The sequence below is a fragment of the Xenopus laevis genome, chromosome 8L (genome assembly GCF_017654675.1).
Source record: "Xenopus laevis strain J_2021 chromosome 8L, Xenopus_laevis_v10.1, whole genome shotgun sequence".
In the NCBI taxonomy this organism is placed as follows: domain Eukaryota; kingdom Metazoa; phylum Chordata; class Amphibia; order Anura; family Pipidae; genus Xenopus; species Xenopus laevis.
The window spans coordinates 20,330,792-20,357,203 of NC_054385.1; the positions used below are offsets into that span (position 1 = coordinate 20,330,792).

General features: G+C 41.6%; 1 protein-coding gene, 1 long non-coding RNA gene and 1 pseudogene across 16 annotated transcripts in view; 1 reads left to right on the forward strand and 2 right to left on the reverse strand.

Annotated features, from left to right (window-relative positions):
• LOC121397277 overlaps positions 1–26,412 on the reverse strand; it is a 320,931-nt pseudogene that overhangs the window by 76,548 nt on the left and 217,971 nt on the right.
• Positions 1–26,412, reverse strand: part of LOC121397158 — a 92,972-nt gene that overhangs the window by 37,941 nt on the left and 28,619 nt on the right. For 9 of the 15 annotated variants that reach the window (XR_005963529.1, XR_005963525.1, XR_005963523.1 and 6 more), the window contains 7 exons: positions 21,500–21,556; positions 19,610–19,707; positions 18,282–18,382; positions 9,782–9,846; positions 9,319–9,477; positions 8,954–9,118; positions 1,416–1,521 (listed from right to left, as the gene is read on the reverse strand). This is a non-coding gene — a long non-coding RNA (uncharacterized LOC121397158). The remainder of the gene's footprint in view (positions 1–1,415; positions 1,522–8,953; positions 9,119–9,318; positions 9,478–9,781; positions 9,847–18,281; positions 18,383–19,609; positions 19,708–21,499; positions 21,557–26,412) is intronic. The other 6 variants (XR_005963526.1, XR_005963522.1, XR_005963519.1 and 3 more) reach the window with 5 other exon arrangements.
• LOC121397148 (cyclin-O protein B-like) lies at positions 9,655–14,951 on the forward strand. Its single transcript, XM_041573352.1, has 2 exons — positions 9,655–12,277; positions 13,445–14,951. Exon 2 carries the CDS (start codon positions 13,459–13,461, stop codon positions 14,749–14,751), a length of 1,293 nt encoding a protein of 430 aa, XP_041429286.1. The 5' UTR covers positions 9,655–12,277; positions 13,445–13,458; the 3' UTR covers positions 14,752–14,951.

Below are 26,412 nucleotides of genomic sequence, written 5' to 3' on the forward strand. Positions count from 1 at the left end.
GGGTGGGCTTCCTGTGTGGGTAAAGGGGCGGGTGGGCGGGATCCCTGTGGGTAAAGGGGCGGGTGAACGGGCTCCATGTGTGGGTAAATGGATGGGCGGTCTCCCTGTGTAGGTAAAGGGGAGGGAGGGCGGGCGGGCTCCCTGTGTAGGTAAAGGGGAGGGCGGGCGGGCTCCCAGTGTAGGTAAAGGGGAGGGCGGGCGGGCTCCCTGTGTAGGTAAAGGGGAGGGCGGGCGGGCTCCCTGTGTAGGTAAAGGGGAGGGCGGGCGGGCTCCCTGTGTAGGTAAAGGGGAGGGCGGGCGGGCTCCCTGTGTAGGTAAAGGGGAGGACGGGCGGGCTCCCTGTGTAGGTAAAGGGGAGGGCGGGCGGGCTCCCTGTATGGGTAAAGGGGAGGGCGGGCTCCCTGTATGGGTAAAGGGGAGGGCGGGACTGATTGCTACAAGTCTGTAGGATATAACACTCCCCAGGGCAAACTGTGCCAAATGAAAAGAGTATGCAAGTGTTGTATCTAGTTTTATGATAAACTGAGTCTATTCATTAAAAGGAAATCAATGTTAGCAGAGCCACTGCCAAGGGACTGCATTATGACGTATGGCCTCCCTCTGTCTCCTGCACAAACTGTTGGAAAACCTAGGGAGCCCTCCAGCCATCAACGGATCTCCATTGTCCTGAACAAGTGATTTATCTCTATATATCAGCAATACATTGCACCTAATATGAGAGCTATGGTATAGAGAGCGCCAGAGCTGTGAAGATGTGGAATTCTCTCCCTGAATCAGTGGTACAGGCTGATACATTAGATAGCTCTAAGAAGGGGTTGGATGGTGTTTAGCAAGTAATGGAATACAGGGTTATGGAAGACAGCTACAAGTCGATCCAGGGACAACTTGATGGAATTGTGTCTCTTTTCAATCTATGTTACTATGTTACATAAAAAACATTTGCTTTAGTAAGTACATATCTAGCATGTGACTTATGGTACATATACTGCAATCACTAATGCAGCCATTGAGGGAAGCTTAAACTGCCTTTTCCATTCAGTACCATGGACAGCACTCTGTGGCTGCAGCTCCTATTGATTGACACACTGGTTGGTGGCACCAAGCTGTCACAGCAAAGTGCCAGTTCTATACAAATACAGATAAGATTTTTATGTCATTATTCCTATTAGATATCCTTGTACCACTGATATAGACTGGCTCTGTGGTCGGGCACGCATACGTATAGGTTTACCTAAGTATGCTTCCACCTTGCAACATCTTATCTTCCACATACTATTAGGTACCAAGATAAAACACCCTAAATATGAAAGCCTGGGCCCCGCTGAACAGTTTTATATCAAATATGTAAAGTTCTACCTAAGCATGTGGCATATAAGGGCCCGAAAATGAAGGCACCCCATTTGAGCTATACTTACCTGAGAGTGTCCCAGGGAAATGTGTTGTCTTCCTCTGTCTTCTGATCTCAATTCTATCCCTTCTGCTTTATCCTTCTCTTTTCTTCTGCTTCTTACTGGCATATTCCTGATAAAGACAAATGTATTAAAATTATTAATTTAAAAAATGTTATCAGGGTTTTTTTGGGACAACTTGAGCTTTCCAAATCTACTATAATTTATGTGCAATCACACTTTTGTTAAAAGATATAGACTAAAAAAAAAAAAATTCCTATAGAAATCCGTGGCGCAGGGTGGGGAGGGTTTTTAAAAACTAGAAAAATAGGCACTCCAAAAAACCATGCCGCCCTAGGCACAGGCCATCGGGGGCCTATATATAAAAACAGCCCTGCACATATACATCAAGAAGAATATAAAGACTACATATCAAAAATAATTTTTTTCGTGAATTGTTTTCCCAGTGGGACACAATAATCTATAAACAGAAAACCTGGAAAGAAGTGTTAAATATAAAGATACAATATCTTAACCCCTAAACAACCTCTAAAGAAAACACCATATCTGGATTTTGGTCATTTCTTTGGGCTTTGGCAGCAAATACATGTGTATTCGATTTACATGTTTAGAAAAACCATTAACCTTGTCTGTCGGTACAGGTATGGGATCTGTGATCCGGAAATCCGCTATCCAGAAAGCTCCAAATTATGGAAAGTCTGTCTCCCATCTTTATCCAAATAATCCACATTTTTAAAAATTATTTTCTATTTCTCTGTAGTAAAAAAGTACATTGTACTTGATCACAACTAAGATATAATTAATCCTTATTGAACTATCTGTTGGGTTCATTTAATGTTTACATGATTTTCTAGCAGACGTAAGGTATGAAGATCCAAATTTTGCAAAGATCTGTTATCTGGAAAACCCAGGTACTGAGCATTTTGGATAACAGGTCCCATACCTGTATTACATTTCTTCCTGTTAGAAAGTCATTTTAAAAAGTGCTGCAAAACTTGTTGGTAGTACAGTATATGAATAAATAATGAGCTTTGGTTAAACAGCATGTCAGTGACATTAATAATTACAGCTTTTTTCTCATTCGATTAAATAAACAGCAGCGGGTTGGCCTGGTTTTTGTGTTTGTAGCCAAGAAGTGTCATATAATGAGCTAAGAAGCAGTGTACCCCCATCTTGTACTATATGAGTGAACAACAAAAAGCCACAAACATACTCACAACCGAGAAATTCCAGAATACTCTTACCTGGGGTTTTCCGGATAACGGATCTTTCTGTAATTCGGATCTTCATACCTTAAGTCTACTAGAAAATCATGTAAAACATTAAATAAACCCAATAGGCTGGTTTTGCTTCCAATAAGGATTAATTGTATCTGAATTTGGATCAAGTACAAGCTACTGTTTTATTATTACAGAGAAAAAGGAAATCATTTTTAAAAATGATCATTTGGAGTCTATGGGAGACAGCACTTCTATAATTTGGAGCATCCAAAGGCAGCCAGTATAACTGTCCATCTGACGCAGAAATGAGCTTCCACCTGTACATACAGGTATAGGATCGGTTATCCGGAATCCCGTTATCCAGAAAGCTCCGAATTACGGGAAGACCATCTCCCGTAGACTCCATTTTATCCAAATAATCCAATTTTCTTTAATTTCCCTTTATCTCTGTAATAAAAAAAACAGTTCCTTGTACTTGATCTAAACTTAGATATAATTAATCCTCAGTGGAAACAAAACCAGCCTACTGGGTTAATTTACTGCTTCAATTATTATTAATTATAGAATTACGGTATGAAGATCCAAATTACAGAAAGATCCTTTGTCCGGAAAGCCCCACGTTGCAAGCATTCTGGATAACAGTTCCATAGCCGTATATCTTTCACACTAGGTTTCATGTGCAGGAGACAGTTGATATGGAACATACCATTTAACAGAAAAACGTGGCCTCTCAGGCCAGACACAAGCAGCGCAGTTACACTTTCTATTAAACAGACAAGTAATCCCCATCCACGCTATTATTCACACAGCTGCTCCATGACGGATTTCTCCAAGGGCGGGAATATGGTTTCATATAAAACCTACAGGGATTTGGCCTGCACCACTGCTACTATTTCTGCTGTGCAAGTGTGGAGGAATTTCACCTTAATGCCGCAGGCAAACGCTCGGAGAGAAACGACACCGAGCTTTATTCCCGACAGTACAAGGAAAGGAAGATTTGAATAACACAGATCTTCACCTTCAAGTTAACTTTTAGTATGTTATAGAATGGCTAATTCTTTTCAAATGGCCTTCATTTTTTCTTTTTGAGAATTATTTACCTTCTTCTTGTGACTCTTTCCAGCTTTCACATAGGGGGTCACTGACCCCATCTAAAAACAAATGCTCTGTAAGGCTGCACATTTATTGTTATTGCTACTTTGTATTAGTCAGCTTTCTATTCTCTACCTCTCCTATTTTATTCCAGTCTCTTCTTCAAATTAATGCATGGTTGCTAGGGTCATTTGGTCCCTAGTAACTAGATTGCTGAAATTGCAAACTGGAGAGCTGCTGAATAAAAAGCTGCAGGTTTTGTGGAGTAAAAACCCAGATAAACATGTTTACCCCCTCAAACCATATATTATGGAAAGTTCACATTCTGCCGAATCTTAAATGGGTACCCCTGCCTTTGTGCTCCAAACTACTGAGTCGCAAGGCTTTCCCTAAATTTCCTTACCCCTGAGACCACCTTGCCTTACTATACACATTACCCCACAGTTACAGTCCCTAGAGCCTACTATTACTATACACACTATCCTCCCTGTCCTACAGTTACACTCCCTTCATCTAAGACCATCTTGTCTTACTGAACACACTATCCCAGTTACACTCCCTTCCCCTGAGACCATCATTCCTTACAATACACACTGTCCCACATACAATCTCTTCCCATGATGCATCTTTCCTTTCTATACACACAATCCCACAGTTACAGTCTCTTTACCTGAGATCATCTTGCTATTAATATACACACTACCCCCTAATACAGTCCCAACCCCTAAGAAAATCGTGCCTTAATATAAACATTATCCCCCAGTTACAGTCCCAACCGGAGGAAAAAAGTATAATAATAAAGGGAAATTTTTGATGACGTTTAGTGCCTCTCTCTGTACAGGCTATAAGCAAATGTAGGAGCTGTTTCTGCTGAACTATGCTTAGTAAAAGGGAAAACCAATGGTGACAGTTTTATTATATCTCTCTATACAAGTTAGAAGCAAATATGGATCTATTTCTATAAAATTGTGCTAAGTGCAGAATACCTGTCCTGCAATAAATTTATGGTTTATCTCTGTACAGGTTATAAGCAAACTCTTTTCCTGCTGAATGCTGCTTAGTACAAGGGAATATATATGCTGGTATAGCGTTATGCTATCTTTCTATATGGGCTATGAATAAACCTAGGAGGCTGCTCCTTCTGAATTACAGTGAGTAAAGGAGAATATCTATTATGACTTTTAGCGCATCTGTGTGTACAGGCTGTGGTCAAACCTAGGGGTCTGTTCCTACTGAACTATATAAATGTATATATGAATGTATAATGTTCATATATAATAATGTAGCATAGTTTCCCTTTACACTTGATAGAAGCACAGGGTGTGGAACTTGTTCCCAGTGTCGGAGTGGCCCGGCAGGACACCGTGAAAAAAAACCAGACCCCCTTCTCCGGATGACCCCTCTCTAAATGGCGTCAGCGCATGCACGCCATCTGCGCATGTGCATGGTGATGTGTGTGCATGAGCACCTCATACGTGCGCGCAAGAGGTTCATCAGAGTAGGGCGGCAGGGGGGCCCTGGACAGCAGTCCCGGTGGGCCCCGGGCCCCCCGCTTGTTCGGCTAGAATTCTGCAGTTTCTGTATTGGGAGAAAAGTGGGAGCGCATATCAACAGCATGGAAGTAGGGTTTATACTCATGGCAAGAGATTTGCTGCAGGCTCATGTCAGCAGGGAACTCATAATGTTATTCACTATTTACTGGGAATATGTTATTTAGTGTCATCTGTACAGTGACATTACACATGGATTTTATCATTAATAAATGGAACTATATGACAAATGGATGAAGGAACCCTTTGTACATGGATTATAAATACAATAAAGCACGTGGGGCTGCAGGAAAGCTGCATTTGCCCCATTAGCTGTGTTGTTTCATCTGCAATTTCTAAAGAAATCACCGGTTCTACGATCCTAAAGTCGATCTAAACTGACATGTTCTTAGATGGAACACTCACTGCTGAGTTCTAAACTGTCTCTGGAAGCAATATCAGCACAAAACAAACATACAAAGAACACACAACCGGCACACGGAAATGCTTTTCAACGAGGGGGTGATCCCCAGAGTTTATTGTGTCAAACGGCTGTAAACACCTTTGGGTGAGTTTTGTATGTGCTGGGAATCAGCAGAAAAGAAGATGGGGAGCTACTGGGGCATCTTTGGATATTCACTGTTAAAGGGCTGTGGTGGTCTTGGGCTGGTACAGAAGTGCACAGTGTCAGATTGGGGGGCCCAGGGCCCAAAGCCAGCCACAAAGACCCCTCTCAACCCAACAGTCACCCAAATCCCCCCCCCAGCACAGGAGCGAACATGCCTACCTGTGTACCACTTCATTTGTGTGTCATGGTGGGGTCAGGGTAAGCGGTGGCAGTGAAGGGAGCAGGTCTGGGCCAGTGGGGCACCGAAAGAGCCAGGGCCCACCAGTTTTTTTCCCAGGTGCCCCGCCAGCCCAGTCTTACCCTGGAAGTCCTAATTCTTTGCTGAGCTTTAGTTCCCCTTTGAAAATAATGTGGGAAGTTATGTGGGAGGGAGAAGGGGGCACAAATACATTTCAGAAGCATGTCCTAAAATGGACACCGTACAGTCTGTGAATATATTATGAACAAGTCATACTGGTGTCTTAGGCAAGTGGGCCTGCACCTCCATCCCCCCAATCCCTAAGTCCTCCACCTAAATATTGTGTCCCTCCTGTATCAGTAGCACGTAGCCTCATTCAGGGACATAACTAGCCGGGCCACAGAGCAACATCTTTTTAAGTCCTCTACTGGAATGTAGCCTTGCCACCTTTTATGGAGAAAAATACCAATCTTCATATATTTTTAGCTTTTCCCTATTAATAACATTTTCGTCAAGCATGATTTTTACTTGTCTGGTGGCAACCCTACTGGGCTACCTCTACCTCCTGGGCCCTCAATCAGCTGTACAGTTGCCTCTCATCATTCTCCATATTGTTGTAATACAGCAGGCCCTATTGTCACAGTGGGCCCAGGATGCTGTATGGTGGTAAAATACCGGCCAGGTGGCAACCCTAACCACTTCCAAATTTAAATTTGCCACCCACTTGCTCTTTTACTGTAGGTTTTGGAATACGGTGGCAAGGAGGATGGAATACCAGTAGGGGGTGGGGGTACTGCAGGTGCACACTGGGCCTCCCCTGAGGATTTTTTTGTATAGAGAGGGTGGCCCTAAACCCCTATCAGTCCATCTGAAAGGTTTCCTTAGTCACCCACCTCGCTTGGCCATTGCTCCATTTCCTGAGAAAAATATTCTTACCAAAAATAATAACAATAATAATAACCAACATTTACAGTCCCAACTACTAAAAGAATTGTGCCTTACTAAACACACTACCCCACTGTCCAAACCACTGATAAAAGTGTTACTCATTATACACACTAACCCACAGTTACAGTACTGCCAACCACTGAGAATAAACCACTGAGATGTGCTAAGGAGACCTGTCACCCCATTCCTTGTTCTGGGCTCAGCCTCTTAGAGGGCCAGGCCCGGACTGGCAATCTGTGGGTTCTGGCAAATGCCAGAGGGGCAGCTATAAGGTCCCATAGAAAGTCAGTATTTAGTGGGCTGCTGGGGGGCTGTTTGGGCCTCTGTGTACCTGAAATGCCAGGGCCTATTTTAATTCTCAGTCTGGACCTGTAGAGGGCTTATGTTCCTTTATAGGAAAATTAAATGCTCAATGTCCTGATCAGTCACAACACTGCTACAGTGTATATAACACAACTAATCCTATTCTAACTGCTACTCACACTTCCTACTCACGTGGGTCCCGCCAGTGTTTCTCCTGCAATGTGGCTTCTTCAATAGATGTTCCTCCTGTGGTTTTTCTCCTTTTATATTTTTCTTAACTCCACCCCTTTTTATGTGTTTCACTACTCTCTAGTGGCCAATCAATATATATATTCAGCTAACATATATCAAACCCAACAATACACCCTAGTGGTAGCAAATGGTAATTACCAAACAATAACTTTTGTGAATCCCCTTTTAGGCTAAGGACACACTGGGAGATTTGTCACCTATGTTTAAATATTCTCTACCACGGATGACAGATATCCCCGAAATGCTTTCCCACTGACAATAAAGCAATTCACAGTCAGAAAACCATTAAGGGTAGATTTGCATATACTGTATTTTGTGTATAATCTTCTCTATTCTTAGAAACTTTATCTTTCTTCCTGGGAGAGAGAGAGAGAATTATGTGTCCCAAATGTGATATAATAAGGATATTAGAAATTGAAAAAAGCTGATACACTGATCGTGAAACTCCACACAAATTAATTGAAACAAAGAATTCTGTAGGTCTTATTCACTGGCACAACTAGAAGTGTAACCCAAAACTCCAGGAACACTCTCTCTTTATAAATGTATTGTCTGGGATTTAAGAGTCACTGGGGCTCATTTGAACAACGGGTTCCATTTGCATGTGGCCAGTAAATCACAGCACTAACCGCAACTGTTGAAAATACAAGTTAACTGATTGGTTGCTATGGGTTACTGCCCAGGTGCAGATAAATGAGCCCCAATGTGTCTGATTCTCTCATTGTTCTGCCTTATTTTTTTAATATTACTGACAAGCACAAAAGGATATCTACTTCTTCTCTGTGACTTTACTCTCTGCATATTTCCATTGACCCTATTATTATTCTAAATTTTACCCCTTATTCAACATTAATGTCTGAGTAAGTGATTTATATTGCATATGTAAATAATACGGAGCCCCATAGGCTGAAAGAGCAACATGGTGGTGCTGCCCATTGCTCTGAAGGGTTGCCCAGTAGTCTGCTCAGCTAACAATATTATATGCTTTGTTCCCAATACTTTTGCTTATGAAAGTAAATCGCTGGCAAATAATTGGATACAAACACACACACACACACATATATATATATATATATATATATATATATATATATATATATATATATATATACACACACACACACAATTTGGAAGAATACAGTGATAAAAGCTAAAATCCCAGAGACTATCTTGCCTCACAAAACATTATCCCATAGTTACAGCAACAATTTCGGAGGCCATCTTGCCTTACTAAGCACTATCCCAGAGATAAAGCAACAATCCTGGAGAAAATCTTGCCCTACTATACACACTATCTCACAGTTACAGCAACAAAACCGGAGACTAAAATGTATGTGAGTGTGTGTAAGTGTGTATTAATGTGTAATGTGTAAAATGTGTGCATTAACACTAACCTGGGGGGTTACAGGCAGCAGATCCATCCTCTGCGACGTGGGACCAGCTGGAGGCTCTGCAGGAAGTTGTCCCATGAAGATCCAGTTCGGGGATCCTCACTGGGCGTAGGTGAGGGCATCAGCAGACGCACGTGTTCCCCCCTTTCTGACTGCCCAGCTTGTTGCCTAGGGCAATAACAACAATTATACACAACATTAACATGTCCTTATATATCAGTACCTGCTGCTACAGTCTGTTCATGGATTGTAATCACATAGAAGGATGCTGCATTCATATTAGAATATACATATAATGATTCTGACAGTAGTTCTCTGTATTGGACCAGAATATCCAGGACTGCTTTTTTTCATTATGTACCTCGTACCTCTTACCAGCAGTTGTTCATCAGCATGTACACTCTTTCAGGAGACATCTTGGGTTTGAAGAGCCTCAGTCCAGCTGAGATTTTATCCACAGCCTCGGAGATGAAAAAAAATTTCAAATGGAATTTCGCTCTTGCTGAACACTTCCCACACGAACACTCCTAAATGAGAGAGAAAAGAAAGGGAACATGTGATTAGACTGATCCACCAGAGAGCTGGGCTAAACACTGACCCACACTTCACTTCATATCTTTGAAACCATGATATAATGAAATCAGGATACACCTATATTTTCCTATTCCTGTACCCATTTCATGAGCTAAATGAGGCCCTGGCCAGAGGATGGACCTTCAGGTGAGGCTTGTATTAATAAAGAATGACAACCACTGCTTAATAGTCATTTATGGTGGAGTTTGAAATTGTCTCTTTATGGTGGCTTCTCAAGCTGAAATTAGTTGCACTTACCTGGCCATCCCGAAATCTGAAACCTTGACGACCAATGATTCCCCCACCAGGCAGTTGCAAGCAGCCTATTGAAGAAATGGAGTTAATTACGTTTGGGTCAAAGGGAAAAAAAACCCAGATTCATAGGTTCTGAAGGTATTAGAAAGGAAGGATATGGAAAGATGAGAGTCAGAAATGCAGCACATGTTGCTACTGGTTACAGGGCTTGAGCAAAATATCAGATTTTAAAAGGATCAGTCCTACTTATATAAGCATCTTGTCCTCCTCAGACATTATCCCTTCCCAAATCACCTTTAATGCAATTCTGTGAACATTCCTTCATATGCCATCTTTCACCCAAACACTGATTATATCACTGTGATCCAAGATGGCACATAAAGGAAGGTTCACAAACTAATCTCTCCCATGTCCTCTGTACTTTCCTGTGTCCCCAGGGGTTTGCTGTCTCCACAGGGCACATAGTACTTTATAAAACATAAATAACAGGAGCAGCAGCAGAGATTGAATCCAAGGCTGATGAATTCATGGATCAAAAGGATATGGCAGCACAGTAACTGCACTGACTCAATAGGCCACACATGCAAAAAAATGCTCTGCATACATAATAAGCTATGTATGTACTGCACATCTAAGTGGAAATAAATGCCATATAAACCTTACTCATCAACAGGGTACACTTTCCCTTTAAGAGCAAGGGACAGAGGTGACTTCATACCTAGGGATTTTGACAGTTGGATCAGTCCGTTGGTTGATACTGGGGCGAGAGGTAAGTGTGAATTTTCTCTGAGAGTTTTTTGCCAAATAATCCTTTAATTTAGTTTAAAAAAAGAGGGGAAATAGTTGGGTGATGCCCTCAGTCTAGCAGATGTTGCTCTTCTCACTGATTTTAGTGAATTTGGAGAACTATCCCCTAAAATGGGTTTTGGAGATACAGTACCTTTAATCTCAGCACTGGTTGGGAGACACAGACCCAGGATTTGGAAGTTATGCAGGGCTGACACAAATATACACCTTTTCTATAGCAACCCCTTAAGAAAATGATATTTGGGGACCCCTGTGGATCATTTCTGTTCCCAGTATTGACAGGCTCCTTAGAGTTTTGCCCCTCTGCCCCTGGGTATCTGCCCTGCTATTAAGTACCAACACTGTAGCTAAATACACGCTCCATTTATCCAAATCTGGAACTAGGGGTGGGTAGCAGAGTCACATGCCATGGGGATAATTGGGGGGGAAGCTAATGAGTGGGGGACATACAGCAGGGTGTCATATAAGAAAGGTGACTTTACAACTAGGGATTTGTCAGTTGGTTTAGTCCTTTGGTTTTAATTGTGGTAAGTGTATATTCCCACTGAGAGATGCTTATTTTAGTGAAAAAAGAGGGGAAACAATTGGGTGATGCCCCCCAGACTAACAGATATTGATCATGTTACTGATTTTAGTGAATTTCCCCCTAAAATGGACAATGTCTTTACTCTTAGTGCTGGTTGGGAGACGCAGACCCAGGGTTTGACAGTTGGTTTAGTCCGTTGGTTGGTAGAGTGCTCAATGTACTATCCCTATAAGAGATTTAGGGGCTGACAGCAAATATACACTTTTTCCCAATTGAAGCCCATAAACAGATAACATTTGGGGACCCCTGTGCCTCACTATAAATACTTTATTTGTATGACCAGTATTAACAGGCTCCTTACAGTTTTGCCCCTCTGCCCCTGGGTATCTAACCTGTTCTGATATACCAACCTTAACATGAATTTAACGGAATACATAGCAATGTCTTTTCCTTTCATGTCTCATGTGCATTCCCTTCAAATGTCCCGGCTGTGGGGGGCAAAAGGGTACATGGTAGGGCAGTATTGATTCCAATCAGATTTAATTGCTATTCTGTAAATGTTTCCTATAGCAGGGGGTGGGCAATCTGCACCTGGCCAGTGATCTTATGTACTATGTATTCATTCTCTCTATACCAATGCTCATTTCTGATTGGCTGCTGGGAGGTAGTGCATTGTATAAACTGAGTGCCAGTACCCGCTGGGAGTGACACAAAGCTCACGTTTAGGGTAAAATGGCCAGATCTCCACCTTCCTCTGTATTTTATAAGAAATATTAAATGTTAAATGCATTATCCTGAAGCTAATCTGTCAATTTGTTCTCTTCCCATACAGATTGCTACAGTGCTACCTTTTTGGCAAATCAACAGCGATTTTGGACTGTGTTTTTTCCTGGCTTCTCCTTAGTTCAGATTTTAACATTCTTTTCTGAACACATATAAGGAGAGCCAGCGTCTAAAGAGGGAGACCCTCTGGGGTACCCCGGCCTTGTGCCGGCCCCTCTGAGCCAAAAGCCAAAAACATCTCAGGCTTTTTGGTTTTTTTTTTTTTGCTTATTTTTTTTTTTTAACATCTGGCATTTAACATCTGCCATCATTTTTTCAACATCTGCCATCATTTTTTTTTAACATCTGGCATCATCAAGAACTACATCATCTTCTATTAAGAGGTAATCCTGAAAATCCAATTCATACAGTTTATGATTTATTTTACAGAAAACCTGCCCTAAATTCAAGGGGGAGCAATATGTAAGGTCACACATCTCTTTCCCAGGCCATTGCTGGTCTTCAAATAGTAAAGTGCACCTTCCCAGGGTAGTTTTCTGCTGGTCAGACTGGCCCTCTAACTGGCCATCTAGGGGGCAGAATTCCAATATTAAAAAGGGACATCGGAATTAGAAAGACTTTACAAATGGACTCATTTCTTGATTACTTACTGACAATTTGCAGAATCCCATGGGAATGGAAGGTCACACTAGGGGGCACATTTACTGAGGGTCGAATATCGAGGGTTAATTAAAACTCGATATTCGACCGTCAAAGTAAAATCCTTCATCTTGAATATTGAAGTCGAAGGATTTACCGCATTTCCTTCGTTCGTATGATGGAAGGAAAAATCATTTGATCGATTCGAACGATTTTCCTTCGATCAAAAAAAGCTAGGAAAGCGTATGGGAACCTTCCCCATAAGCTAACATTGATGCTCGGTGGGTTTTAGGTGGCAAAGTAGGTGGTCGAAGTTTTTTTATAGAGACAGTACTTCGACTATCGAATGGTCGAATAGTCTAACAATTTTTAATTCGAATCGTTCGATTCAAAGTCGTAGTCGAAGGTCGAAGTAGCCAATTCGATGGTCAAAGTAGCCAAAAAAATACTTTGAAATTTGAAGTATTTTTTATTCTATTCCTTCACTCGAGCTAAGTAAATGTGCCCCTATGTGTAAGAAATATTTAATCACACATATGTTGAGATTTTTGTACATGTTCTGATGAGTCAGTAACCAGGGTGATTTGTACTTGTACTTACCTGCAGGGGGGCATGTGAATACAAAATGCTATGGGTGTTTAAGTTTTAATATTTTGTCTGGTCACTCCCAGAGTTGAAGCTCCTATCTGGTTGCTAGGGCTTAACTGCCCTAACAACCACATAGCAGTTTGGAAATAAAATTGGGAGATGAATAGTAGATGGGCTTGTCACATACAACAGAACCTTGGAGGATATTGTCTCATTAACCAGTGATTGATTCACTAAGACTTACTTTATGCAAGTAGATGTTACTAGCTTTGTGAGAAAAACGACTTTCTGTCTGTTTAATTACCTACATTTGCCATGTCTAGAGACAGCGACAAAGATGGGTATTTCAAACCCAAAAAAGCGCAAGAGAGAGGAGAGGAGTCGTGGAAGCGCCAAAAAGAACAGAGATGAGCGCGTGCCCTGGCAACCTGCAGCGGAGGAGTCAGTTCCTATACAAGACCAATGGAACACCCTCAGGAACATCGATGGAGAACTGGACATCTTTGAGGACTATGGGGAAGAGAGCTACCTGTTCTATAAAGCCCTAGAAGAGAAATTCCAAACATCGGGGATTCTCACGAAGCAGACCACCATTGCGGAAAGTGTTTGGCGGGAAATCATCACCATTTTAATCAAAGTACACAGACACTTTTCACTGGACTTCTCCACCTTGTGCCTTGCTGTAAAATACATGGCAAGGTACATCTCTGGAAGGCAACTGAAACCTGGCATCCTGAAACCAGTGGGGGCCACTAGTTTGTATCTGGCCATAAAGATCATGGAAGACAATCCACCTAATGCAGAAGAGTTTCTGGAGGTCTTTGGTGAAACTCTTTACTCACCAAGAGTCTTGGCATTTGTGGAGGATATGATGCTGTACCGACTGGAGTGTCGCCTGCACCAACCCACCGTAGACTTTTTTCTGGAGTACTTCACCTTAATGAGTGTATCCGCGGAGATGTTTTTTTATGACAACATCACTAGAGTAGCCAATGCTCTTACAGCTGCCAGGGGCATTGCAGCACTGACCATGATGAAGTATGAATTTCATACTTATTTACCATCTTTAATGGCTCAGTGCTGCCTTAAAGCTGCTGAACACATCCTTGGATACAACTTATTAGTGGAGTTGCCCAGCGACCATCCAAGTCAGATCGTGCAGAAATGCCTCAGGAAAACTTTACTCCTGGCATCAGCCAACAAAGAATTTTTACAGCAACTTATGCCAGGAGTCTTTCCTGAGGTGTTTCCCAAGTTTCCTTCTCCCCCCACCATCCAGAGAGGAAGAACAGGAGCCAAGGAGCCAGCCAAGCAGCCACGTGAAACATCTGCAAAAAAGCCACGTGAAGAGTCAGGAGCCAAGGAGCCGGCCAGGAAGCCCAGTAAATCATCAGCTAAAAGGCCAAATAAAGAGACAGGAGCAAAAGAGCCAGCCAGTCAGTCCAACAAATTGGCAAAAAGACTAAAGATAGAGGCTTCTGTAAATGATCCCAAAGGTAGAGCCGAGTCAACAGCAGCAGAGGCAGTCGCACCCACGAGAAGAACAGCACGGAACACACAAAGATGCTGTAAATTTTGTAATGGCACACGTGCAAACACATATCCCCATACGCACACAGACACACACTGAACACACTTTCATCCCACTGACATGACCCCCATACATATTTACACACACATCTGAGTCACAGCTGCCAGAAGGGACAAGCAGTACCATACTGGGGACAAGAATATGGTTAAACACACGCAAGCACCTTTATGCCACTCGGTAGACCCTGCATTCCTTTTCACTCAATCCCTCTGCAGACTGCAAAGCCGGGTCTGGAGGCTGCAGGGGGACTAACGGAATGCAGAGGAATGCAGCATTCACCTTCCTGCTTAAAGGTACTTATGTGTATGTTGTCATATTCTCTTCTGTTTCCCTTCCTTACGCCGCAGCTTCACCAGCGGTGCTCCTCCCTTCATCCAAAATATGGTTTTATATACGGGAGCACACTTAAGCCGCTCTGTGGATTCTGCATTGCTTTTAACTCCATCCTTGGGCTGTAGAAGCTGGGTCTGCAGGCTACATGGGATGGAATTGAAAGGAATGCAACGTTCATCTAGCAGCTTAATGGCGCTCATGTATATGCTGCCATATTCCCTTCTGTTTCCCTTCCTTCCACCACAATTCCAACAGCAGTGCCCCCCCTCACATCTAAAAGATGGTTTCATACATAGAAGCACCCTTAAGCCACTCGGCAGACCCTGCATTGCTTTTCATTCCATCCCTCAAACTGCAAAATCCGGGATCCAATGGAATGAAGAGGAATGCAGTGTTCACTTAGAAGCTTAATGGAGCTCATGTGTATGCTGCCAAATTTCTTTCTGTGTCCCTCACCCTGCTTCCCTTCTTTAATTATGGAGCATTGATCCTGGGAGCAAAACCGATCGCCGTTAAGGGGTCAGGAAGGAATTTTTCCCTCTTGTGAAGCAGATTAGACCAAGCTTTACAAAGGTTTTTTTGCCTTCCTCAGGATCGAAAACCCCAAATATATTCCATCGATAAAGCTGTGATTTACACAGATTAACCACAAAGAAGCTGTGTGTGTATTTATTCTGGGTATTGGTGGGCTGGGAATAAAGGTTGGTCCTTCCTTAAAAAAGCCAAGGTAACATATACAGGGAGGGGAAGATGGGAGGGTGAATCAAATAGCCCCAATAACAATCAGTTTAGAAGCTGCTGTGTTGTTGCTAGGGTCCCATTTTCCTTAGAAACCAGATCAGTGACAGAGAGGGAGGTGAAAACAACCTAATAAAAAGGGGTAGTTGGAACATAAAATGTGGTGGCCTAGGGTATAATAGCATGTAATCATAAGGAGAAGAGAGCAGAAGTCTATAGGATTTGGTGTCATTAGAAGAAAGTTACCCTGTGTGGGTAAAGGGGAGGGTGGGTGGTCTCCCTGTTTGGGTAAAGGGGGGGTGGGTGGTCTCCCTGTGTGGGTAAAGGGGAGGGCGGGCTCCCTGTGTGGGTAAAAGGGAAGGGCGGGTGGGCTACCTGTGTGGGTAAAGGGGAGGGCGGGCGGGCTCCCTGAGTGGGTAAAGGGGAGGGCGGGCGGGCTCCCTGTGTGGGTAAAGGGGAGGGCGGGCGGGCTACCTGTGTGGGTAAAGGGGAGGGCGGGCGGGCTACCTGTGTGGGTAAAGGGGAGGGCGGGCGGGCGGGCTACCTGTGTGGGTAAAGGGGAGGGCGGGCGGGCGGGCTACCTGTGTGGGTAAAGGGGAGGGTGGGCTCCCTGTGTGGGTAAAGGGGAGGGTGGGCTCCCTGTGTGGGCAAAGGGGAGGGCTACCTGTGTGGGTAAAGTGGAGGGCGGGTGGGCTCCCTGTGTGGGTAAAGGGGAGGGCGGGTGGGCTCCCTGTGTGGGTAAAGGGGAGGGCGGGTGGGCTCCCTGTGTGGGTAAAGGGGAGGGCGGGTGGGCTCCCTGTGTGGGTAAAGGGGAGGGCGGGTGGGCTCCCTGTGTGGGTAAAGGGGCAGACGGGTTCCTTTTTAGAGAGAGAATAGGCTCACAGTGTGTTTTACTCCTCTGGGATTGTCTCCCCATGAGGGCCAAGCTGTTTACTAAAGGTGACAGATGGGTGCTCCTATGTATTAGTGGCACCTCGTGTTCTGGGTCATTATAATTAATATATCTTTATAATTATTATGGGATAAGAGGATCTCTTGAAGCGGGAAGAAAGATGCCTGATGTTGGGCTGCCCCTTACCTGCCCTTATGTTGCGGAGATTCCCCTGGTGGGAAGAAGTGCAGCCCACAAGCAGGCAGCAAGGAGGGCAGGGAGAAGCACCAGAAGCAGGGTGGGGTGCAGCCCACAAGCAGGCATCAGGGAGGAAAACAAATCCCGTTATACCCTCTCTCATCGCATAACAGCCACCAGTGGGAATTTTCTACTGGCGCTTACGAAAACACGGCCAAAGTGTGAACACACCCTCTATGGGGGCCAATAAAGACTCTCACTGGCCACAAAAGGAAAGTCATAGGATTGGACATTTCATGGGACCAAGAAGTAATCACCACCTGTTCCTACAACTGAACCTTCAAGCTGTGGGCCTTAAATCAGCCCCCATAGTGAATCTTCAGGGTGTGTAGATAATTGAAATAGATGTTTCTAAATCCTGATTGCCAGGTGTGTGTCCCTCCTGCTACAACTCTCATTACCCACTGTTACTATGTGGCCCTCCTGCTACAACTCCCATATCCTCCCGTTCAACTATAACTTCCTTATCGTCCCGACAATGGAAGGCCACATGCCCAGCACCTCTAATACCAGAACTGTTGGCGCTGGTGGGACCCTGCGCTAATGAGATATTTTGTTACAAATATCTTGTTTTTATATTCCATTAAAATAATTTCCCTTTCTCCTGTGCCTGGTGGTATCTCATCCCTGCCCCCACTCTCCCCGCCGTCCTCATTACATTCTATTGCACTGGTTTCCCAGGGACGAGACAAAAGCCCCAGTTATTGGGCAGTGGGTGCCCGCGGGTATTTCTATTCACTGCACAAACACAATTAGTCAAACCAGAATCTTCTCCGGTTCTGTGTGCCAGAGGTGCGGGGAGTTGTGCACAAAACCACACACAATGAGCTTCATGTGCTGCGTAACAACTGATGCCTTGTGTTTATTATAAAGGAGAAAGAACAACCCTGTCGGCCAATCAGAATGCAACTCCTGTGTGGGTAAAGGGGTGGGTGGGCCTGTGTGGATAAAACACATTTGCTGTAGTAAGTACATATCTAACATGTGACTTATGGTACATATGCTGCAATCACTAATGCAGCCATTGAGGGAAGCTTAAACTGCCTTTTCCATTCAGTACCATGGACAGCACTCTGTGGCTGCAGCTCCTATTGATTGACACACTGGTTGGTGGCACCAAGCTATCACAGCAAAGAACCAGTTCTATACAAATACAGATAAGATATTTATGTCATTTTTCCTATTAGATATCCTTGTACCACTGATATAGGCTGGCTCTGTGGTCAGGCACGTATACGTATAGGTTTACCTAAGTATGCTTCCACCTTGCAACATCTTATCTTCCACATACTATTAGGTACCAAGGGCTTTCTACCTAAGCATGTGGCATATAAGGGAAATGAAGACACCCCATTCGAGCTATACTTACCTGAGAGTGTCCCAGGGAAATGTCTTCCTCTGTCTTCTGATCTCAATTCTATCCCTTCTGCTTTATCCTTCTCTTTTCTTCTGCTTCTTACTGGCATATTCCTGATAAAGACAAATGTACGAAAAATATTAATAAAACAAATATATATCAGGGTTTTTTTTGGAACATCTTGAGCTTTCCAAATCTACTATAATTTATGTGCAATCCCAAGTTTGTTAAAAGATATAGACTAAAAAATAAAATCGAAATGAACGCTGCTTGAGCGATCGACATACTTTATGTTTCTCATGGAAGAATGGAACAGAGGCAACTGCAAGTGTGGAGGAATCTCACCTTAATGCCGCAGGCAAACGCTCGGAGAGAGAACGACACTGATTCCCTTGATTCAATAGGAGCTTTATTCCCCGACAGTACAAGGACAAGAAGATTTCAATAAAAGAGCTCTTAAAGGGGTGCTTAACCTTTAAGTTAACTTTTAGTATGTTCTAGAATGGCTAATTCTAAGCAATTTTCAATTGGCCTTCATTTTTCCTTTTTAGATTACTTGCCTTCTTCTTCTGACTCCAGCTCTTAAATGGGGGTCACTGACCCCATCTTAAAACAAATGCTCTGTAAGGCTGCACATTTATTGTTATTGATACTTTGTATTCATTATTCATGTTTCTATTCAGGACCTCTCTGATTCATATCCCAGTCTCTTCTTCAAACCAATGCATGGTTGCTAGGGTAATTTGGACCCTAGTAACCAGATTACTGAAATTGCAAACTGGAGAGCTGCTGAATAAAAAGCCATATAACTAAAAAAACGGAAATGATAAAAAATGACAACCAATTGGAAATTGTCTCAGAATATCTCTCTCTACATCGTACTAAAAGTTAATTTAAAGGTGACCAACCCCTTTAATGTAGATTTGAAATACTTCTGAAGGATACATTGTTAACCATGTTACATTTAAAAAAAAAAAAAAAAAAAAATATATATATATATATATATATATATATATATATATATATATATATAAAGTTTTTGTGTGTATGCACTCCAGATTTGTAGTTGCTTCGGGTGCGTAGGTCAATATTGGTTATACAAAATGATAGAAGGACTCGCACACCATTCTTCAGTGAATAAAACGGTGGTATTTTATTCTTTAATGCATTTCCAATGTTTCGGCCCCCATTTGGGCCTTTATCAAGGATACAGTGCATTTGTTAGTTTGTTAGTGTGGCTATTTATACACCATTTAAAATTGGCGGCAAGTATGACGTCATAGATAGTGCTAGACATTCCAAAAAGTACATCTCATTGTACAGACTTAAAAATGCAGTACCTAAAATCCACCACAAGATGCCAGTGCTGTGCAAGTGCTTGAAGTGCTCATAACGTGTTACAAAAGTGTCCCAATCGACTTATTCTTTTTTCATAAGCCTGCAAAATTTGTACAAAAAAACAGATACTTAGTTTCACCTTGACAGAATATTGTTAACAATGTTATACTTATACAATCAAGTAATTTCACAATAAAGCTTTTTAAAGCAATCTTTACAAGCAATCTTTACAATGTATTTTTCAAAAAACATTTCGTGGTATTCTGTCTTAGTGCATTTCCATATAAAAGTTTAGTCTTCAGACAAGAAAACAGCTTAACACCTGTTGTCCATTTAGCCCTTTCGGGCTTACGCAATCAAGCTCATAGATCCAAAAAGCCTCTCTTTTTAGTAAGATATTATCAAAGTTTCCACCCTCGCACTCACTGGTATTTGTTCAATGGGCATGCACCTGAATGCTGATGGGCTATGTTTGGCATCCGCCCAGTGCTTGGCCACCAACTGCTGGGATATGTCCTGTTTTTTACTTTTGGCCTTCGATTCTCTGTCAGGGTCTAACGCTGCCCTAATGCTGGCCCTGTGCATGCCCATATGCTCCTTGAGCATCCTGATTGTCTTCCCACAGTATATTAGCCCGCACGGGCATTTAATCAAATAAATCACCATAGTAGATGTACAGGTCATCCTTTGTTTTATCTCATATCTTTTGCCCGTTCTAGGATGTGAGAAGTGACTGCCCAAGATCAAACTGCTGCACATAATGCAGCCACTGCACTTAAAAACCCCGGGACGTTGGACCAGAAAATGTTGTACAGGCGGGCTGACATATTTATCAGTGGGGTCAGATGGACTTAAGATATCCTTCAGGGATCTACCTTTTTGGTAGCTAAATCTGGGTCGGGATGGCAGCTTTTTACACACACTCTCATCACTGGTTACCAACGGCCAATGTTTAAGTACACAATTTCGCATGAAACTCGAACCTTCTCCATATTTACTTACATAGTAGATATGGTTAACACCAGAACCACCTCTCCTTTTGTCTGGGGTCTGTGTGTTGTGTGCTGAACTCAAAATTTGTGAGTCCCCTTGGTCAAGATTTAGTGCCCATTTTTTTGTGGTTAAAACCAAATCGGGTGGATAAACTCTTTCTAAAAATGTATTTGCCATAACCTCCAGATCCTCCTCCCTCTTTTCCTTCTCAATGGTAATCCGTATTACCCTAAGCATTTGTGACTGTGGTAGGGAGTTAAGTAAATGCTTCGGATGGCAGCTTTGATAATGAAGAATCGTATTTCTATCTGTGGGTTTCACATATATGCACGTCTCCAATCTGGTGGCACCTTTATAAATTTTAACATCCAAAAATTCAATACTACTTGCATTATGGTTCAGCGTAAATTTCACCGGGTTATTCATAGCATTTAATTGGCCACACTAACATATGCACTGTATCCTTGATAAAGGCCCAAATGGGGGCCGAAACGTTGGAAATGCATTAAAGAATAAAATACCACCGTTTTATTCACTGAAGAATGGTGTGCGAGTACTTCTATCATTATAAATATACATATATATAAAAATATAACAATATATATATATATATATATATATATATATTAATGACACATTTTCAATAATTTTAAAGCTATATATAATATAACAATATATATATATATAACAATATATATATATATATATATATTAATGACACATTTTCAATAATTTTAAAGCTATCACTAAACTGTTACTACTGAAAGCACCGCACTGAGAAACGTCCAGGGAAGATTGTCTGGGATCAAATATCGAAGTATTAGCATATATTCTGTAAATATTCTGAAAAGGAATCACAAAACAAACCCCATAAACCCCCAAAGTATTTAAGTACTAACCGGCTCCCTTGCACTGATCAGTTCCGGACTGTGCCGCGCGTCAATTCATTCCATAAACTGCAGGAAAAAGAGTGAACACAAGATGGCGATAGAGCAAAGGTTCCATAAAATCACATTCAGGAGTAAAAATGGACAATAAATGGCGCTAAAGTGACAGTTAAGAAAATAATGGGTCTATAGATTTTGAAAGGATAAATTAGACGGAGAACATAAAACATTAGGGAACAATAGTGAGCAACTACAAAATATAGAGGGGTGAAACAATTCTGTAATTCAGCGTATCCACACAAGAAAAAAGCCACTATACACACTGTGTCACTGTTACAGTCTCTACCCTGCAGAACATTGTGTCATATACACATTATCCCACAGTTACAAACTCTACCCCAAATAATATCTTGCTTTACTATTCACACTATCCAATAGTTCCAGTCCTTTCCCCTGAGAAGCTCTTGCCTTACTATACACATTATTCCCCAGTTACAGCTCATTCTCCTCATCTTTTTTTTCATTATAGATTTATGGAGTATTCAAGGAAAGAGAAGTTGGAAGAGAAAGAATGAGAGAGGAAACAGAGATAATGGAATCATGAGAGGAGAGAGAAGAAAGGGTGGCGGTGAATGTGAGAAAAGGAGAATGGGGCATTTCTGTCATATTTTAGTCAAGTCAAAGAAATTGATTTAACCCTTCCACCCTCAGAGAGACCTACAGTACCCAGCAGATCTATTTGGACTTCTGCGCACCTCTGAATACTGAATTTTACAAAGTAGAGAAGTAAAGTACTTCCCAGTCTGACCCGCACCCAACTCAAACCCACAACAGTCTCCCAAATTTTAACCGGAACCCCCCCCCCCCAACATCTGGGTTTGAGGTCAACCAGCACATCACTACAGGGGAAGAGTCAAATATGTTTTTGGTATAACATGGGGACAGCCATGTGTTTTTGGTGGAGGTCATTTGGTGCAGTATAACTTGATGGCAAATTAAGGAAAGAACCCTTTATACACCATTCCCATTAGAAGAAAGGAGGTTCCGCCTAAATATTCAGAAGGGTTTTTTTACAGTGAGAGCTGTGAAGATGTGGAATTGTCTCCCTGAATCAGTGGTACAGGCTGATACATTAGATAGCTTTAAGAAGGGGTTGGATGGTGTTTAGCAAGTGAGGGAATACAGGGTTATGGGAGATAGCTCATAGTACAAGTTGATCCAGGGACTGGTCCCATTGCATCTTGGAGTCAGGAAGGAATTTTCCTTCTGAGGCAAATTGGAGAGGCATCAAATGGAGTTTGTTGCCTTCCTCTGGATCAACTAGCAGTAAGGCAGGTTAAAATAGAGTTAAAAGTTTGAACTTGATGCACTTGTGTCTTTTTTCAACCTAATTTACTAAGTTACACGGATTATAAATACAATAATGCACGTGGGGCTGCAGGAAAACTGCATTTGCCCCATTAGCTGTGTTGTTTCATCTGCAATTTCTAAAGAAATCAGCGGTTCTATGATCCTGAAGTCGATCTAAACTGACATGTTCTTAGATGGAACACTCAGTGTTGAGTTCTAAACTGTCTCTGGAAGCAATATCAGCACAAAACAAACATGAAGAACACACAACCGGCACACGGAATTGCTTTTCAACGAGGGGGTGATCCCCTGAGTCTATTGTCTAACGGCTGCAAACACCTTTGGGTGAGCTTTGTATGTGCTGGGAATCAGCAGAAAAGAAGATGGGGAGCTACTGGGGCATCTTTGGAGACACAGATATTTACTACTGACAACCAATTTGGTACTTTCATTGCCAGACAGATTTTGAACATTTAAAACTCTTTCCCTTTAGAGGTGTTTCCTGGGAGGGTCTTTGGGTTAATCCAGGAAAATCATTTTTTTCAGGACAACATAATCTTTCAAAATAAACTAGAATGTTGGTGTCATTCCACTTCTGTAATAAGATATAGGCTTCTGAATGTTTCCTATAATATAAACATATATATCAGCGACATCATTTCGTTTCTGCATGAAAAAACAACAGATTTGGAAAGTTCCCCTGAACACATCAATACCAAATATGTATAGTATATGACTACATTGATTTTTATAAAAATGTGAGAAATTGTTGGAAAGTGACCAAAGCTTCAAGTCTCCTACAGGTCATTGGCGAGTTTGTTAATCGGTTAAGAGAAACACGGCTATACAAACTGCTCGCATGTCCCGCTTCCCGCATCCCTCCGTGTCACCTCCCGCAAGGACCGGACCGTTATATCCATCCGCCTGCAAGTGTATGTCTGATAAACTTCTGTCTCTCTTTACTGCTGTACTGCAAATTGGACAATGGGAAGGTAACCAGATAACAGCTCCCTAACACAAGATAACAGCTGCCTGGTAGATCTAAGAACAGCACTAAATAGTAAAATCCAGGTCCCACTGCAACACATTCATTTACATTGAGTAGGAGAAACAACAGCCTGCCAGAAAGCAGTTCCATCTTTCTAAAATCACATGACCAGGCCAAATGACCTGAGATGCACCTACACACCAATATTACAACTTACAAAAATACACTTGCTGGTTCAGGAATTAGTTTTTATATGATAGAGTGAATTATTTGCAGTGAAAAAAGTGTAATTTAGAAATAAAAACTACATCATAAAAATCATCTCTTTAAGTATGTAATAGAATGGCAAATTTTAAGCAACTTTTAAATTGGTTTTCATTATTTATTTCTTATGGTTTGTTTAACAATTTCTAATTTCTTCTGAATCTTTGCAGTTTTCTAAAGGGGGTCACAAACAAAATGCTCTGTAAGGCTACCAATTTATTTTTATTGCTACTTTTTATTACTCATCTTTCTATTCAGGCCTCTTTTATTCATATTCCAGTGTCTGATTACAATTAATGCATGGTTACTAGGGTAATTCAGACCCTAGCAACCAGATTGCTAAACATTGCAAAGCTGCCGGATATAAAGCTAAAAAATGAAAACCAAATGCAAATTGTCTCAGAATATCACTTTTCCCTAGTCAAGTCACAAGATTTCAAGAGTCCAGATTTTAAGGGTTTAGCCAAATCCGCCAGAAAAAGTCTCAAATTTGTTCAAATGCAAGAAACTTCCCTAAATAATTGCTTTATTTCTCATATTATTCTACAGAGTGTTAATGAATTTAACATTTTTAATGTAGGTATATTGGAAAGTCATAGGGACCAGTAAAAAGATAACTATGAAAGTGCAAAATGTTTCTATTACATGGACGTGCAATGAAAAAAATTGGTACTTAAAAGTGAAATTTGGGGGGTTCTGTTCTGCAATTTCTAGTAATCTAGTTGCTAGAGTCCAACTTACCCTAGCAACCATGCATTGATCTGAATAAGTGACTGTAATCTGAATATGAGAGGGTCTGAATAGAAAGTTGAGTAATAAAAAGCAGCATTTGTTTTTTCGATGGGGTCAGTGACCCCCATTCGAAAGCTGGAAAGAGTAAGAAGAAAAAGGCAAACAATTCATAAACTATAAAAAGGAAAAAATGAAGGCCAATTGAAAGGTTGCTTAGAACTATATATTCTATAACACACTAAAAGCTAATTGGAAGGTAAACAACCCCTTTAATGACAAGGTCATGTCCTTGACCATATACATTGTACAGTTATGGTACGTATTACCCATAATGCTTGGGACCTGGGGTTTCCCAGGTAAAGGGTCTTTGCGTAATTTGGATCTTCATACCTTAAGCCTGCTAGAAACCATTGAAACATTAAAACAAAATGGTTGTATTGCCACTAATATGGATTCATGCAGATTCGTAAGGATCAGAATAAAAAACATAAAAGTCATTTTTAAAATTAAAAATGATTTGCTTAAAGAGGCCGTTCACCTTTCAATTAACTTTTAGAACGGCACAGAGAGTGAGGTTCTGAGAATTTGTAATTGGTTTGAAAGTTTTATTATTTGCATGTTTTTGAGTAATTTAGCTTTTTATTCAGCAGGTTTTCAGTTTCAGCAATTTGGTTGCTAGGGTCCTAATTACCATAGCAACCATGCCTTGATTTGAATAAGAAACTGAAAGATGAATGAGAAGGCATGAATAGAATGAGGAGCAATAAAATGTAGCGATAACACGTTTAAGCCTTACAGAGCAATTGTTTTTAGATGGGGTTCGGTGACACTTATTTGAAAGTCGGAAAGGAAATTATTCAAAAACTATAAAAAATTTAAAATAATGAAGACCAATAGAAAAGATGTTTAGAATTAACCATTATATGATATATTAAGTTAGCATCCCTTGACTGAGTGACGTGTTCTCTGTCACTCCTCTTTTAAATCAAGAAATATTACATTTCTTGGCTCAGCCAAGAGACTTCCGTCAGAGCTGCTGGTGTGAGATCAAAACCCAGGTTGCCGACTCGAAATCTAACTTGGAAATGTAACCTTGTTATCCTTCTCATTGCTTTATCCACTTGAATCATTATCATTCCCTTGTGCTGTATAGATCTTTAAATCATTTTCTACAGCCGAAATGTTCAAAAACCAGTAGGGAAACTAACAAAGTGGTGATTTTACAGGTATGGGATCCGTTATCGAAGTGCCGGGCCAAGCCAACCGGGTGCCCTAGGTGACCCAACTGGGCACTGTGCCTATTTGTCAGTTATTTATATATATGTCAGTTATTTATAAGTTAAATATAAAATATATTTATATTTGTCTTGGCTTCAGCAGCACAGCAGACAACACCAGGTTGTGTTGCAGGAACTTTACATCACAAGGGAATAATGATATTTCAGCAAAGTGGCTAAAACAATGAGAAGGTAAACAAAGTTACATATCTGATTTAGATTCTAAAGAAGTTGGGTTTTGATGCCTGGAGCCTTGGGCTTTTATATGATCATGGAACTCCTAGGTGACTTCTAATATCCATTTGTGTTTGATA

Coding starts and splice junctions, on each gene's coding strand:
- LOC121397148 (XM_041573352.1), top strand. CDS start 13,459: ATGGGTATTTCAAACCCAAAAAAGCGCAAGAGAGAGGAGAGGAGTCGT.